The sequence below is a fragment of the Myotis brandtii genome, unplaced genomic scaffold (assembly GCF_000412655.1).
Source record: "Myotis brandtii unplaced genomic scaffold, ASM41265v1 scaffold922, whole genome shotgun sequence".
Lineage (NCBI taxonomy): Eukaryota > Metazoa > Chordata > Mammalia > Chiroptera > Vespertilionidae > Myotis > Myotis brandtii.
In genome coordinates this window covers 58,223-76,455 of record NW_005371799.1, presented here as the reverse complement: position 1 = coordinate 76,455, position 18,233 = coordinate 58,223, and the positions used below count along the sequence as shown (strand labels likewise).

Here is an 18,233-nt window from a genome sequence, read left to right as displayed (position 1 = left end):
TCCCCCAGGGAGCGGGCCTAAGCCAGCAGGTGGACATCCTCCGAGGGGTCCCAGACTGCAAGAGGGCATAGGCTGGGCTGAGGGACGCCCCCGAGTGCACAAATTTTTGTGCACCGGGCCTCTAGTTATATAATAAAGTAGGTTTTCCAAATGCATATGTTAAAAATTTGACAAATTAGTCTACCTGTTTTCACTTATGCACACATGTTTGTGTAATTAAATTAAGTATGTATGAAAAGATTAATTTCACAAAGTTTTCTAGATGTGTTGCAATAATTTTAAATTTACAGTGAATAAGTCTAGTAAATTCATGCATTCACCAGTCCCTGGGAGTAAACAAATGCACAGAGTGGGGTGTGGCTTAGCACGTGTGGGAACATTGGCCTTTGGGTTAATGCTGCTGCAGAAAGCCAGGCCATGGGACAGCAGAACCAATTACCACTTCAGATGCAGTGTGATCAGGTACTAATCATTCCCAGAACATTGTTTACAAGCAGTGACACTTGGATTTAAATATGTAGACTATGGTTGTAGATAAGCAATATTTTCTAAAAGTTGTTCAAAGTAACAGTTCATTTATAACAAAATGTTGTAGATAAGCAATATTTTCTAAAAGTTGTTCAATGTAACAGTTCATTTATAACAAAATAATAACAAAAACAACCTGTTAATTTAATTATAAGCAAATCTTGGTTAAAAGCATTTTAAAATTAACAGGGTGTTAATTTTCACATATGAAATATGGGCCAGAAATTTTGTCCATTAAATCCAAAGTCTGTGAAATCGAGGTTCGCTAAATCAAGGGTTTACTGTGCCTATTTGTAGAACTGTTTTTAAGATGAAATAAGTAAATATACGAAAAAGATATAAAACATGCCTAATGTGATTTTTAAAATTGTTATCATTATTATTGTTTTGTTGTTACTATAGCTTTTATGCCCAATAAGGTGTGAGTCAACTAATTCAAACTCTGTCTTGACGTCAGTCCAAGAACTTGTAATTTGTAAACTGCCCCTTTATCTTTGTCTTTTCTTCTATGTGTGCTTTTTTTCTTCGTTAGTGCTAATTTTAAAGTTGCCACTCCCCCAATTCTAACTTTGTCTTAGCAGCACTGAGAAAAGGGCCTTTCCACACTAAGTTGGGGGTGGGGTATGGAGAGGGAGGGGTGTTAAGTGGCCAGCATGGTTGCGGTTTGGCCAACTAAGGCCAGGATCTCAGATTTCAGAGGAGCAGGAGAATGGGAGCAGGACCTGGGGAAGAGCAGGAGTCTAGACAGGCATGGTTGAAGTTTCCCTTATGTGACTGCAGGTAAGAGATGGACCAGACCACATTCAAATGCACTTAGAGCACCTTCCTAGTAAGAGCTGATGTCCCCCTCAAGTGTGTGTTTATAATACTTTCATTTGAATGTACAAGTACAATAGGACTTTTGCTTCCTAAAGGCTACTTAAGATTCATACTATTTGTAAGTTACACACTTTTCACAGTAAACAAAGTTAGATGTAATGTCAAAACTTTCCAATGAAATAGATTAATGAGAAAAATCAATGTACGATTTGTTGTGAAAATAATATTAAAACATAACTTCACAGTAGATATACTAAAGTTAACAAGCAATATGATTTATCTCTGCCACATCAAATTTTCTCAGAAATGTAGTTCTGGTGAAATGTGTTAAACTGTTAAGCAAAGGTCTTAGCTAGATTTGAAGTTCCCTTTGTCAACAAGTTAGCTGCACCAACCCAGTGCCAACAGGTGTCCCCAGTCTGGCATGCACTGTGTGCAAACTAGGGAAACACAGCCTCCACATCGGGAAATGCAGTTCTGCGGCTTTCCCGGGGAATCCCAGCTTCAGGTGGAAACCCTGGAAAGTGGGCTCTGCGCCCTGGTCCCTAATTGGTCCACTTTTTATGCAAATGAGAGACTATACTTGCAGCTTGATTGGTCCAGGGAGCACTGTCCTGATTGGTCAGAACTGCACATCATGATTGGTCTTTCCGGAGCCACTCTGAGTGGCCAGTGAAGATGCAAATATGAGGACACTGCTGTGCAGCTAGGGTTGAAGCCTGCACCTTAGGAGAGGCCTCTGCAAACTATGTCTGCTAGGTCTGATTATTCCGATTGGGCCCAGTGAACCACAAGGAGTCCATTTTGGCAGGCCCAGCCCTTCTAGGGGGTCGACACCTTCATTCCCAGTTGGTTATGACCCACAGCCACAGGCCTCATTCGTCAGGTGCAGATCAGTGGCCCCTTTAACTTAGTGTGCGTGCTGCCCCATTAGTGGTGCGGCCAGCAGGCTTCCTGAGCTCAAGAGTGATCAAGTGGAGGGCCGGGTGGGCCGAGAGGAGGTGCAGGTGAGGGAGCTGCTTTCAGGTGCTCCCTAAATCTCAGCTCTGCGTGCCGGACAGAAGTGGGTACCTGAGGAAGAGGTGGCTCAGCTCAGAAGGCTGTGCGATAGCGACTAGGGAATGCTCTCCGGGCAAACCCTGCGCCCACAAGGCGGAAAATGGAGAGTGTGCCGCGTGCAGGACGTGCGCCCGGTTAGCTTGTGGGCTGAAACAGACCTCAGGGGGGCGGCGGGAACACAGAACTGCACGGACTGCTGAGGCGCGGGCGCCGCGGAGCCCATGCGGTGCCGAGATCGTGTGAACAGGAGGACAAGTCGTGCGGGCAACGAGGCTGGAGAGGAACAAAGGCAGAGCTGGGCGGCGAAGGCCCTACAAAAAAAAAAAAAAAGTCAAAATCCTGCTCTCATTGAGCCTACATTTTAGTGAATATATATATATATATATTCATTTTTTAATACACACATACATATATATATATTTGTTTATTTGAAAATAAATTACCAAATATCCTTCTTATGATGTTCTCAGTCTGTCTATTTTTTCCTGAGTTATTTTTGACCTGCAACATTATATTAGTTTCAGGTGTCCAACATAATGATTTGATATTTGCATGTACTGTAAAATGGTCACCGCAATAAGTCTAGTTAACATCTGTCACCAAATATAGTAATAAAATTTTTTCTTGTAATGAGAGTGTTAAGATCTCTCTTAGCAACTTTCAAATATGCAACACAGTATTATTAACTGCAGTAGCGATTTTCAAACGGTGTGCCACAAGAATTTTTAGAACATGCAATACTATTTAGCCAGGGGCACTGACCTCTTTTTCCTTAGATTGCCAAATAAAAAGTGACAACAGCCCTAGTCGGTTTGGCTCAGTGGATAGAGCATTGGCCCATGAGCTAAAGGGTCCCGGGTTCGATTCTGATCAAGGGTATGTACCACAGCCCCCGACGCTGTACGGCTGATGACCTTCAGGCTCCCCCCTGGTGTGGTCTTCAGCCGAGGTTTCCACCCGGAGCCTGATTTGCCGCTGGCGCACGCCTGCGAGTCCCTTCCGACCATTTTCTGGGCTTGCCGGACTCCTGCTGTCCTACTGGTGATCACAGCCTCCGGCCCGATTTCATTTTCCTTGCAAAGTGGACCCGCCGCGAGTGTCCACAGCCTCGCCACCGCCGGCGCTTGCCGGGGGCCCTGGGTGTGTCTCCCTCCGCGAGCTGCTGACACTTCCCTGGGCCAGTGGTCCTAGGTGTCCGCTTGTCCGTCTCCACAGCATCTTCAGGGAAGGATGCCAAGAGCATCTTCCAAGGAAGTGGCCCCGGCCAGCTTGAGCGCCGGGACAATAGATGACCAGGAGGCGTCCAGGGCTTATTCGCGACGACTCCACTCGTGCAGAAGAGCCCACATTGATGCCTTATCTTGGGTTTATCCTCGTGCTGTAACCATGATTCCGGATTGTCCTTTGTTTCCACTTCTTTCCCTTTTTCCCCCCCTCTATTCTTTTTGCCCATTTTATCTTCTGTAATATAGCATTTGCCTAAAAACAACAAAGGAGGAAAACACCCAACTAGCATTGGCAACAACAGTTTCAAGATTCCTTTTCAAATTGTGGTTAATCCTTCTGATGAAGGATAGCCTGGGGAATTGAAGGATGCATAGGAAACACCTGAAGAATGAGAATCAAGAATTCTGATAAATGTCTGTTTGTGGGCAGCTGCAGTATATAACAAATGAAGGTCTTGTTCTTTGCTTATTTAAGTCATTTTGGGCAGATCATTCAAGTTTCTATGAAATAAAAATTATAGTGACAATACTTACTTTCAAGATACTTTTGTTTAGAGGACTCCTGAAGGCAGATTTTTTTTTTTTTAATGAACGTTAAAAGGTGGTAGGTAATATTATAGCACAGTAGGATCTTGGGTTCTGGAATTCTCACAAGGTTATCATAATACACATAAAAGTGCCTAGAACAGTTTCTCTGCAGATTTTTATTTTGCATAACATTTATGTTGAATAACATTTGTAATACAGGCAAAGATCTTCATTTGATTTTTCACATATATGCTAAGCACCTAAGACAAAGTCAATAAATACTTGTTAGATAAGTGTCTATGATAGGCACTATTTTAGACCCTGAGATGCAGCCAAAAAAAAAAAAAAGTCAAAATCCTGCTCTCATTGAGCCTACATTTTAGTGAATATATATATATATATATTCATTTTTTAAAGATATGTTTTTATTGATTTCAGAGGGGAAGGGGGAGGGAAGAGAGATAGAAACATCATTGATGAGAGAGAATCATTAATCAGCTGCCTCCTGCATGCTTCCCACTGGTGATGGAGCTGAAACCCAGGCATGTGCCCTGACTGGGAATCAAACCATGACCTCCTGGTTCATAGGTTGATGCTTAATCACTGAGCACACCAGCTGGGCAAACTATATTTTAGCAGTGCCAAGACATTACTATTGAAATCTTACTAAGAATGCTTTTAAAATATAATGAAAACCTATTATAATACTCACTTACATGGGTGGAGAAATACATGAATTCTGATGTTATATGTATAGTATGTTATGGGCTCAGGTTTGATGCAACATATTAAACATTATTTGCTCTTTTCTCTTCATTTGATGTTTTTGTTCTTTTCATAGGGCAAAACAATTGAATACTCATTATTTCAAATGGTTTATACTAATAAAAGCTGAGAGTCTTGTTGAAGTTAGGACAGTGCCTTTTTTTTCTTCTTTTAAAAAAAATCAGTCCCTTTTAAGTCATACTTTGCCAAGATCAAAACTTTGAGTCTTAAGGTTACCACTCAGTAATTTCATCTATGTCTTCATTTAATAAATATTGATACAATGACAGATAATTTTTTTTGCTCTATTGAAAGTTAATGTCTAGTATCTTGGAGTTGTCTAATAAGCATTATATTGCTGTATCCAGTAGAACATTTTAGGAGTTTGCTTAACATATCATAGTAATTGAGCAAATATTGCACTGTTGGCATTAGACCAGTGTTTCTAGTTGAAATCAGTTACCAGGCTAATCTCGATGGTAAAACCAGAAAATATATGGACCCCTGAAAAATTTCGTTGTCGTACTCTTGTAACTTTTTTTGCATGTGCATCTTATATCACTTATATTATTTTTTGTTTTCCTGGACCTTTATGTTTCCGGGAGTGTCAAGAGATGAGCTATTATGGACACTGTGTTTCAAAACCAATGTATTTCAATACCAATGCTTTCTCATGATTTTTTATAAACTATATCTGAGCACTTTCACATTGTGTGGATAATTAGAGCAAAGCCTTTACTTCCTCTTCACCTAAATCTTGTCACCAGTAGGTGTATCTAAGGGCAATAGAGGTAGTTCTAGACTCGGGACAGTTCCAGTCTCTCATAAGCTTTTCATCTGCAGCCATCCTGTCTCATCAGAGTTCTTTTTTGTTTTGTTTCTCCCTAGTCTAAACACATATTAGTTTACTGACTTATTCTTACCTTTATTAACATATCTAGCATTCATTGTTTTTGGTACTCAGTTGGACGCTAGGTATTTTAGTAACCAATGTGTTGGAGAGGCCTGTGTTTGGATCCTAGCTTTGTTTCTTTCCAGCTCTATGATTTGTACCTGAACCTCAGTTTCCTCAGCTATAAAAAATGGAGTTATTAAAAGCCAATCTGCCTGACGTATATTATTAAATGACATAATATATATAAAGCGTTTAGCGAAGTGCCTACTACATAGGCCCCCTCAGTACTTGTTTATTGGGTGGGTAAAACCACAGGAGTGTGTTAAGAGTAGTTCAGTATAGATATAACAGGGTGCTTAGAAGTGACTGGGGGCAATCCCACTAGATAACCATAGCAGGAGGATAGTAGGAGAAGGGAGAGGCTGAAAATACATATATGATGAGAATTTGAACTAAGAAAAAAGCAGGAATTAAAAATGATAGATTAGAAGACATTTCTGAGCTGGAAAGATGAGATATGACTGCTGGATGTGAGAGGGAACAGGAATCAAAGATAAAGCAAAAGCAGCTTTCTAGCTTGGACTAAGATGTAGTATTAATGTCTTTAACCAAGAAGAAGGCCAAGTTTGGAAGATGAGGTAATGAGTTTGTGGCTTTCCAAATGTTGTATTTGTGCAATACTTTGGGGATATCTGGTGGAAAAGTCTCATAGGTATTTGGAAGTATCTCTCTGGAGTTTTTAGTTTAGTAGTCATCTGCATAGCAAAGATAGCAAATGGATGCATTCACCCGGGAAAGCTATATTTAACGAGATGAAGAAAGAAACTTGGGCAGAACAGATGCTATAGGTTTGAGCAGGAAGGGAAATTGGTGAGGTTTAAACATTGTCAAGAAAGGGCAATAGGGGAGAAACTAATACTCATTATGTGCCAGAAAAAAGCCTGTGACCCCTGATACTCCTCGAGATCTAAGTACTGACCAGCTCAAACTCTGCTTAGCTTCAGATTGGAAAAAACATGGGTTAGAAGAGACATTAAGTATGTCCTTGTTGAATCAACAAGTGGATCCATTTTAATACAGTGATTAGACCTAATAAAGTTTGCCTGCAGTGTAGGTAGGGAGTGAATGAGAGATAGTAAGGAGGAACTAGTCAGTAAATGTGTTTCCAGAAATGTGCTACTCTGGACATTGGTCCTCAATATCTCTGGGAGGAGAGGGGAAAAATGATTTCTGTTGGGGAAATAACAGCATACTAAATCCTTTTTTTAAGACTGAGAAAGTTCTGTTCTAAGAAAACCCATTTGTTTCATCTAGAATTTTCCAAACATTAGACTATGGAGCAAAGAATATGAGGGTGATAGGTCAAAGTAGTGGAAATGACTAGTCAGGTTCAGACTAGGTAGAAAGGGACATGCAGCCGGAGTCAGGTTATCAAGAACATGTAAGTTACTCTGAGATGGAGAAAGTGGTTTAGAGAGCAGTAGAAGGTCTGTGATTGGAGGGAGCTTGTGTATTTTGAGAGTCCAGAGGAGGACCCTTGGTGCTTTTGCTGGAAGTGGAATGGAGGTGAAGGTTATGTGTTGAGTAGGTTAAGTGTGAACGTTGAAATCTAGGATGAGCTGGAAAAGGGAAATCCTGTGAGATAGTAAAGATTGTCGAACTGGAAGTAATACAGAGGATTGTATCAAGAAAGTTGATATAACAGATGCCATGGCCTCAAAAGCGGGGAGGCTTGTTGAGTTTTAAAGGCTGGATTCAGATGGTGAAGAGGCAGACATGCCACACAGAGACCCGCACTGTTCTTCGTTTCCAGGACTTCTTTTCTCTTGAAAATGCTCTCTCTTGGTTTTAAAATTTATATATTTTAGAATTTCATAACTATTTTAGTTAGCATATTGTTTCACATCACCTATATAATAGTATTATGTAAAGATATCATTTCAAACCTTATTATCATGCAGGTTTTGAAGTTGCTAAATACAGCAACTCATAACAGAATCAGTAATGTGTGTAGGATCAATTTTGTAAGGCGAGGTTGGCTTCTTGAGTGTTTTAGAATATTAAAGTACTTTATATGCTTGGTTCTGTCCATTAGTTTGAGTGCTTCCTTGCACACTGTTTGCTCGTTGCTGTAATAATCATCCCCTGAATGTTATCTCTACTGTATTTTTATAAGCTGCAAAATCTGCTAGCTTTTGCTATTCAGGAGAGAGTAGTGGAGTTTGCCTGCATGCCCTGGAGAGTAGTATTTTTTTATTTCATTGGTTGTGAAGCATTTTTATATATAACATCTCAGTTGATCCTCTTTAAATTTTAAGGTAGATTGAACAGGTATTATATCCTAATTAAATGGAGGCTGCCTGTATGATTAATCATCCCTTATAAGGCTATTCCCTAAGACCAGCTAATAAAAGAAATTATAAATTTATATATCTTTATTTTGAATGAAGTAATTATATTTTTTCTTTTTTGAGATAATTGTTTTAAGTTCTTTTTCTTTAATGCTTTTTAAAAAAATGTCTTTTAGTGATAATAATTTTCTTTTTCTTTAAAGACAATTTGAACATGTTTGATAATTTGTAGGAATTAATCCCAGGAGTTGAATTTTATTATGATGTAGTTTTCTGGCTGTTGTTAAGTTTTAAGTTTTTGAATTTTAAAAAAAGGAACATGATTTGGTGTTTAGCTATATGAAGACATAAGTCATGTGGACTGTTAGCTTGTGGGAGCAGTGATGCTGCCATTCCAGTGATGCTGTCACTAGTACTTGATACATGCTTGGCAAGTGGGTGCCTGAGTAGGCACATTATTTCCAGATGTGGAATTGATTTTTCTCAATAATTAGTTTTTATAAGATTTTGCTTTGTCATTTATTCAACAAGCAGATACTAAAATGCACTTTGAAGCAAGTAAAATATGTGATACTTTTTAACATTTAGGGTTGATGAATTTTTAAAGTCATTACTTAGAACTTAAAGGAATACATGAAAACTATAAATAAGCAAGCTAAAGAGATTATGCAGCATGTGGTATCATTTTGACCATCATTGTGAAGACATTTTTATTTTAATGTACCTAGTGTATTTTATCTGGCAACCTGAACTAAGTGATCCAGATAAATGGAATTGCTCTCCCTAAATAACCTGGCTTCTGGTATTGGAGAAGGACAAATCAGGCAGATCTTAGCTTTGCTTTTGTATTGTCCACTGCTTAACTGCCAACATAGACATTGCCTCCATCTGAGGTGACAAATAGTCACTATCAACTACTAAAATAGGGCAGTGGACTGTTAGGAGAAGAGAGAACAAACCAGTTCCTCTGTCGCTGTTTGATTGTATTCCCAACAATGTCTCTTGATTCTCCTGATTCATTTTTGTGAACCCACTAAATATATGAAGAAAAAATTATATGAGATCATAATTGTGCTTTATGCATGAGTTTGTTTATGTTACTTCTTTGTCTTACATATGACTAGTGGCCCAGTGCATGAATTCGTGCACATTGAAAGGAAATTAATTAGAAGAAATATTTTAATATTGCTATTCACCCTTTCTCTATAATAGAAGTGTCAACCAAATTCACAATCAACAATGACAGATCAAAACACATGCGTGCAATATGCCAGCGAGAGCTTTATATGCATCGTGCATGTGCGAGTCAACTTAGCCTTTTATAGATACGGAATAAACTTGCTTAATTAGGCCTGTTTTCTGATTTAACTAAACTTTTTCCAGCCCAGTGAAGCACCCCAACTTCTCTTTCAGGTAATTGTCAGCATAACAGCAATAAATATCAACACTAAGCAAATGATTATTGTAGATCACGCAGGGAGAACAAAGGGTAAAATATTTAACTGCAGCAGTGTTTGACTATATTCTGCGCAGTGAGAAAACCTGAAGTCATTTTCAAGGTCCACCATTTCTTACTTCTTTTCAGTCGGGTCAAGTTTCTAAGCTTTCTAAATCTCTGTTTTCCAGCTAATGAAAAGAAAATAGGATTCTGCAGAGACTCCTAGCTACCTACTCCAGGACTTAAGTGAGGATCAAATGAGATGAGGCATGGGAAAATGCTTCACAGACACTTGGTTACAGTGTAAAATGTTTCCACCTGGCTATAAAGCAAGTCATATTCCTGGGCTGAAGAAACTCCAAGGAGGGTAGTTGCTAGGGAGAGGAAGCCGGGTGTTGCTATGTTATGTCATTACCTGGATGGACACTTAGCATATTAACCTTTTATAGATGTAGATAAAAGAATTGTAATAATTAGTGAAATATTCAGCAGAAAATATGGTAAAGATATACATTTAAGTATAATTTTTAGAAAATTACAGGTATGGAAATAAATTTAGGTTTGATATATTGAAAGATAATAAAAATGACAAATTGACTCAGCTATGTAGAATCCCAAAGAATGTAGTTTCTATTATCATTCTCATAACAAAATTTGTTGCATGAAAGTACATGATATATGTATTAATTTTTTTAAATCCTCACCTGAGGAAATGTTTTTTTTTTTTAATTGACTTTAGAGGGAGAGGAAAGGAGAGAGAGTGAGAAAATTGACGTGTGAGAGAAACTTCAATTGGTTGCCTCCCGCATGTGCCCCGATGGGGGAATCTAACTGCAACCCAGGTACGTGCCCTGACTGGGAATCAAACCCACAGCCTTTTGGTGTATGGAATGGGACAACACTCCAACCAACTGAGCCACCCAGCCAGGGCTGTATTAATTTTTGATTGAGTACAAGTTGCAGCAACTTCTGTCTTAATCAGTTTATGCCCGTAAGGTCAGAATATTTCAACTTGTTTGACCATTGAATTTTAATATATGTATAAAATAATGAAAAATTCACATAATATGCCTAATTTGCATAGTAAGTAGGTGATCTTTTCCTTAAAGCAGCAGTTCTCAACCTGTGGGTCACGACCCCTTTGGGGGTCGAACGACCCTTTCACAGGGGTCGCCTAAGACCATCGGAAAACACATGTATAATTACATATTGTTTTTGTGATTAATCATTATGCTTTAATTATGTTCAATTTGTAACAATGAAATTGGGGGTCACCACAACATGAGGAACTGTATTAAAGGTTTGTGGCATTAGGAAGGTTGAGAACCACTGCCTTAAAGCATTATACTTCCTATTTTATAAGGTGTTAAACAGAACAAGTTTCTTTTTATCCGAGATTATCTCAGGAAACCAGCTCATTGATCACCAATGTTGTTTCTGAATGCTTTGAAGATTAGTACTATGTAATATTAACCTTCAAATAAATTTGGTTTTTAAAGTTGAGTAATTTACAATGGAGCTATCCTATAAATTAAGAGAATATGATAAATTGATTTGGTTAAAAGTAAACCAGATACTTCTGACATATCAATTTGGTAATCTTTAAATCAGGACTTGGCATGGCCTTGTTGACCACTGATAAACTCTTAAGTCTGGTGTTCATTTTAATTGATGATGTTGCTTATTTAAAAGGAAACGACATTTTTTACAAGAACTGATAACACATAAGAAGCTAAGAGAAGACATTAAAACTTGGAAGCTTCACAATTTGAACATACAATACTATTGAGTAAATTCTTTTCTGTTTTAGAAAATGGAAGTGTTCAAGTTGGAGAATTATTACCTTGCAAGATTTGTGGAAGAACATTTTTTCCAGTGGCATTAGTGAGTACCTTCTTCCTTTGGGATGTGATAGATCAGTAGTCGTTCAATACTTTTGGACAACTCTCCTAGAAACAACCTCTGTGGAATAATTGGAAGAGATACTGGCTGGTGTTCTTTGTTCAAGAGTAGCAGTTCCATCCATGTCTCCCTTCCATGTCTTCTCATCCCTTCAGAGTTTGATTGGTCTTCAGAACTTCTCTGTTAAAGTGTTGAAGTGTTCCTCTCATTGTGGGGATATTAACAAAAACAAAACAGAAAACTCTTAGAAATGCATAATAATGTATTTAAAGGTATAGAATGATACAGTGTCTGGCTTCAGAAAAAAGCTGGGATAAATGGAACAAGATAGCTAAAGGGTTTGTAATTGTTGAAGCAGGGTGATGAGTAAAAGGGAGTTTATTACACTATTTTCTCAGTGGTTATGGACGTTTGAAATAGTCCAAAGAAAAATTGTTTTCAATTAAAAGTGTACCTAAAATATATTACACATTCTTTAGATACTTAGTACATACAAATAAAAGCAATTTTTAACTGATTTTACTATAAAATAGCCATCTAAATAGAGAATAAGAAAAAAATGCCTATGTACCTTACATATTTTATTGTACTTTCAAATATAAATATACATCTATTAATATTTTGATGTAAAGACTTTTCTTTGAATATGGGTCTGATTAGAATTCTACCATATAGTATTTTTCATCCTCTTAATATTTTTAATTTGTTTGTTTTAAGCAAAGTGAGGAATTAATGATCCATAAATGTCAGTCTGACTACAGACTCCTCTTACATGACAACTCTTCTTAATTCTTTAAAATTGGCTTTCCTGCCCTAGCTGGTTTGGTTCAGTGGATAGAGCTTCGGCCTGCGGACTGAAGGGTCCCAGGTTCGATTCCCGTCAAGGGCACATGCCTGAGTTGCAGGCTCGATCCCCAGTGGGGGGCATGTAGGAATCAGCCGATCAGTGATTCCCTCTCATCATTTGATGTTTCTCTCTCTCCCCCTCGCTCTCTGAAATCAATAAAAAAAATGTGTAATTGGCTTTCCCACACTTAATTCAGTGATTTTTAAAAATCAATTCACTATTTTTCATATCATTTTCAAAGCATTCACCTGAGTTTCCATAGGAAAAAAGTTCTTTTTTTGCCCTCATTTATTTATGTAGTAGATTTAATTAGATGATGTGATCACTGTAACAGCTACAACTGGCATATACCTCAGTTTTGGGGACAACCACTACATACTTTTGACATAGACAACTCAACATGCGAAAGACGTTTAAGTCGCCTGTTAGCCATACTTCTTAATACTTAAAAGATTTTATTCTAATAGCTATAATTACAGTGCTTGTTTGTCAAATGAAAAGAAGAATGTACAACAATAGATTACTAATTGTGTATTGAAAAATAAGAGAGGCTCCAGGACACCGAGCCAACCAGTTTGGAGGTTTCCTCTTATTGAACAGTTTAAGCTGTTCAGTTAGTGTTTATCAAAGTATAAAAAGGAAAAAAGTGCATTTAATGCACTGATGTCATCAGTCCACATGTTTTATTTTGCGGAGGGAAAAGGATTATTCAGTAGATTAATTGGAGGTCAGTTAACAGAGCTTCTATTGTAATGCTCTTAAAATGAATAAATATGTGAATAATTGAATGAATGAATTGGCAATCATGTTAAGAAAAATATCTGTAGGAGTGGAGCACTAGAAGGCTCAAGAAAAATCCTGGGTAAAGAATGGCAGAAAATGTGAGTTCTAGAAGGGAAAAAAGGAATAATTGTGGAGGAAGGACACAGGGACACAAATCTGACCACTTTGTCCTGTTATTTCATGTTAGCTTTAGTAATCCGAACTACCTCTATTATAGCAATTTTATAATCCTAATACAAATGCATTCTCCACATACACTTTTTTTTTTAGTATTAATTTTTAGGTATTTAATGATGAAAATAACTTTTTCCCCACTCAAATAGCTTTGACTTAGTGACATTATTACCCTTATTCTTAGCAATGTGAACCTGGGAGAATATTAAATAACTCAAAATTTTGAAAGGGTTTTTATCTATACCTTTTATGGTAAGAAAGATAACTAATAGTATGCATTATATATGCTTTATAACAATTTTAGTCAAAGCAAGGTATGTCTTATTTATGTATTATTTATTGCTTATTTCATCTTAGGTTTTTAAACTGACAATTTAAAGTCTTCCCTTCTGTAGAAATGAAAATGATATATTGTGTTTCTTTACCTTAACAGAAAAAACATGGACCCATTTGCCAGAAAACTGCCACTAAAAAACGGAAGACTTTTGATTCAAGCAGACAAAGAGCTGAAGGAACTGATATTCCAACAGTAAAACCTCTTAAACCTAGGGTAATTGTATAACATTTGAACAGTATGAGCCTTGCTGCTATGTATATGTATTGAAAAAATTATCATTATGTGTTATACTAATCTATAATAAAAACATAATATGCTAATTAGACTGGACAGCTGAATGATCTTCTGGACGAAGCTGCTATGGCGGGGGCCGAAGCAGAGATGGTCAGGGGCAATCAGGTAGGCAGGCGAGCAGTTAGTGGCGATCAGGCAGTCAGGCAGGCAGGTGAGCGGTTAGGGGTGATCAGGCAGGCAAGCAAGCGGTTAGGGGCGATCAGGCTGGCAGGCAGGATGGTTAGGGGTGATCAGGCAGGCAGGCAGGGTGGTTAGGGGCTATCAGACAGGCAGGCAGGTGAGTGGTTAGGAGCCAGCAGTCCCGGATTGCAAGAGGGATGTCCGACTGCTGGTTTAGGCCTGATCCCTGGCATCGGGCCTAAACTGGCAGTCAGACATTCCCCGAGGGGTCCCGGATTGCGAGAGGGTGCAGGCCAGGCTGAGGGACACCCCTCCCCCAATGCATGAATTTCGTGCATTGGGCCTCTAGTATTGAATAATAACCAAAATTTTGTGTACTGTTCTCAGTTTAGAAATGATCACAAACTTATTTATTTTAGACTTCGGAAAGAGGGAGGCCAAACTACTCTCTCAACTCCAACTGTTACAGTGAGGTTATTCAACATTGGAGGATCACTTGCTTAGCTGTAGGCTGGAAATAATTAAAAGCCCACCTCACATGTTCCTTTTAAGTCATTGTTAATGACCTCGGCTATGCTTTAATGTGTTAAAGTCTCTCTTACCAGTAGAGCAATCCCTGTATACAAAGGTAAAGGTATAATTTATAGACATCTTAGCATAATAGAGATTGGTTATCTTGATTGATAGATTGTCAGTATTTGTGATCTTATTATGCTTTTGGGAAAATCTTTTATCAGTTGCTCAACTGTCCTCACATAGCCATTGACAGCTTCTTTTCTTTCTTGTTATCAAAGCAATGAATCTCCTATGATAATGTCTCTTTAATATCACTGTGATAGTTTATATTGCTAAGAATAAGTCACATAAATACTTTGTCTGACAAAGTTTTAAAGAGTTATTTCAGTGAAATCGTCAAAATTTGAATACCTCATTTTTGAAACAACCTTGCTTTCAGTGGTAATAACTTCTCCCAGTGGTACAAAAAACATTTTGGACTCTCAGAGGGAAGGCGGGGGAGGATGGGTGGGTGGGAGATAATCAATCAAAGACTTTGTATGCATATATGCATAAACCATGGACACAGACAATAGGATTGTGAAGGTCTGGGGTGGGGAATGGGGGCAGGTTGGAGGGGATCAATGGGGGAGAAAAAGGGAACTTATGTAACACTTTCAACAATAAAGATTTAAAACGAAACCAAACATTTCCCTGTGGACCAATTAATCTTACTGATAAAATCATTTGGGTAATAGAAAAAATGGAATGTTCATTTTTGTATTTTTGTCTATTTATACAAGGGAATATTGGTGAATTTTGAATAAGGTAAACCATTATTTGAAGTTTTTCATAGTCACCTTCCAGATATATAATTGTATTCGCTTTAATTAGCTTTGAAGATAAACTACTGAAATCTCTGGGAGCAGTATAACATAGTGGGTGTAAAAAAGGCCCAAGAGTTAGACTGCCTGATTTTAACCCTGTTCTGTTATTTAGCATGTTGTGTTGAGTGAGTTGCTTAATCCATACTTCTGTTTATCTGTAAAATGGTAATAGGAGTTGTAGCATCCATCTCATGGGATTATTATAGGGATTACATAAATTTATCCATGGCAATCTACACTAATAAAAGAGAAAGATGCAAATTGACCATACCTTCATGATGTCCACCAGCCAATCAGGAGTGAGTATGCAAATTAACCCAACAAAGATGGTGGGTTAATTTGCATATGCAGGCGCCGAGCGGCTGGGGTGAGGCGGAACACTCGCGTCATTGCCATGGCGATGATGCAGGCGTTCCACACTGCTCTGGGCCTCTGGGCAGTGTGGGAAGGCGGAAGGGCGGCTCTGGGCCAGAGGGCTCCGGGCTGGAGAGAAGGCGGTGCCGGCAGCCAGGGGAAGAAGGCCCATTCTTGCACGAATCTTTGTGCATTGGGCCTCTAGTCTCTTAATAAGTGTTATCTTTATCCTATGTCTTTCATATGGGTTTATATACTTAAAAATTTAATCTTCAGAAAAAAGCAAGTACAGCCATTGATTTACATTAAGTAGTTTACATTCTTGCTACTTTTAAATGGTGGTCCATAGAGCAATAATATCAGCACCATTTTGGAACTTGTTAGAAATGCAGAGTTTCAGGTCCCACTCATGCATACTCATTCAGCACCTGCATTTTAATCCAATCCATGTTTGAGTCATACACATATTAAAGTTTGAGAAGTAGTATGTTAGAAGATTTTGAAAATTTAGTAGCTTAATTCTCAGTATCTTTATCTGTATTAAGGAAATCCTATAAAATCACAAGCAGAGTAGAGCAAAGCAAATACAAAATCCATTTTTGGGGAAAGTAAAGGCAGGTATAATCCATAGACCACCAAATGCAAGGGCTGCCCAAAGCACCTGAGGTCCAGGAGAAGCTCCCCAGAAAGGAAGTGCAGGAAGTGCTGGGGGGCCGAGGGCCCAGAACCTGGCAACTTGGCATCTTCCAGGTGACCCCTTGATGCTAAGGGGTCTTATCAGGAAGTTTATATCCCTGTTTACTACAGCCGGCAGGAACTGGGCTGAGCTGCAGGGGATTGGGTAGCCAGGGACTGGAATGAGCCTGGCTGAAATGGACAAAAGCCAGGAGGGAGGAGGTGGGGAGAAGAAGCAGAGTGTTAAGAGGCTCTACTAGTGGCAGAGACTCTGAGAAAGCACTAGAAAAGGAAAATACCCTTTCTGAGGGCGCGGCGCCCACGCAGGGCTGTGTCCTGTGTGAGGGAGTGTGGCTGGCAGCAGGAACCCTCTTGACCCACATTGTTTTAGAGAAGCAGAAGGGGGATGTCTAATCACACTTTGAGGCCTTATTTGCATTTGTATCTGATGCCAACAGAGAAGGGAGCTATTGGTATGTGTAGCCTGGAAGGCTACCCTGGGCCTCTCCTCCCTAAAACCTTTTATAAATAGCTGAACAGAAGAAACCCTAACTCATGTCGAGCAATAAAAAACTACTAGCTCAGCACTGATACAGACACTGTGAAAAAGGGAGAAGAGGGCAGCAAGACTGACCAGTAGGTGAGCGATGCTCACTGTAGAGCCCGTTGGAGTTGTGATCAGACATTTCAGTATCAAGTATGAAATGTCAGAGTCGCTCATCTCAAACGTGGAAATGTTTGTATCTTTAGTTAAGATTTTTGCATATATATTCATGAGAGAAGTGGAACTATAATTATTCTTTTTATCAGAGTTTTCTTGTAAGACTAGTAAGAAAGTTGTTCTTTTTATTTTCTATATTTTTAAAGAGTTTTTAAAAGATTGGATGCTATTTTTTCTTAAATATCTGCAAGAATTCAGTAGGGAAGACATCTGGGCCAGGAGTTTTCTTTGTGGATTTTTTAAAATAATAGATTCATTTAAAAAAATATTTAAAACTATTGTGATTTTCTCTTTCTTGTATCTGTTTTGTAGTATTTGCTGAGGATATTGTTCAATTCATCTTAATTATCAAATTTTTTAACACAAAGTTTTTTTTATAATGTTTTCTTTCTCTTGTTTGTAAGAACTGGATCATGTACTATTTTGCATTCTTGGTAATTTGATTCTCTTTCACTGTTTCTCTCTCTCTTTGATTAGTTTTGCCTGATTAGTGTTTTTAAAGAACCATGTTTTGACTTTGTTGATTCAACTTATATTCTTGATTTAAAAAATAAAGACATAATAGGAATAGTTGAATATTTCAATAATATGACAAAATAAATCTCTGGTAGCACAAGAGCCAGCATCATGTTTAATGGAAAGATACTTAAAAGTAATTCCATTAATGTCAGGAACAAGATTAATCTCTAACCAGTATGGTACTAGCTGATAGAAAATAACAAGAAATTAGGTGTGTAGGGACTGGAAAACTGCCATTATTAAGAGATGAAAACCCAAAAGAATCAACTGATAAATTACTACCAATAATAAGAGAAGTCAGTGAAGTAATGAAATATAATATTAGTATACAGAAACTACTAGGTTTTATATTTCAACATAAAAATGAAGAAAATACCCTTTATAAAAGAGAAACACCAAATATAAAATATTTAGCAATAAACCTTAAGATAATAGAGGTATGAGTTCCACAAAGAATAATTTAAAATACTACTGAAAGACAAATGAACACTTCTTCAAATGGAAATATATCTCATA

At 38.1% G+C, this 18,233-nt stretch overlaps 1 protein-coding gene across 1 annotated transcript in view; it reads left to right on the top strand.

Moving 5' to 3' along the window:
* The first annotated feature begins 10,426 nt into the window (after positions 1 to 10,426).
* The window catches only part of ZC2HC1A (zinc finger, C2HC-type containing 1A), a 45,036-nt gene continuing 37,229 nt past the window's right edge, over positions 10,427 to 18,233 (top strand). Inside the window, exons 1-3 of the mRNA XM_014532899.1 lie at positions 10,427 to 10,451; positions 11,369 to 11,493; positions 13,749 to 13,865. Of these exons, the coding sequence (XP_014388385.1) occupies positions 10,427 to 10,451; positions 11,369 to 11,493; positions 13,749 to 13,865 (267 nt within the window). The remainder of the gene's footprint in view (positions 10,452 to 11,368; positions 11,494 to 13,748; positions 13,866 to 18,233) is intronic.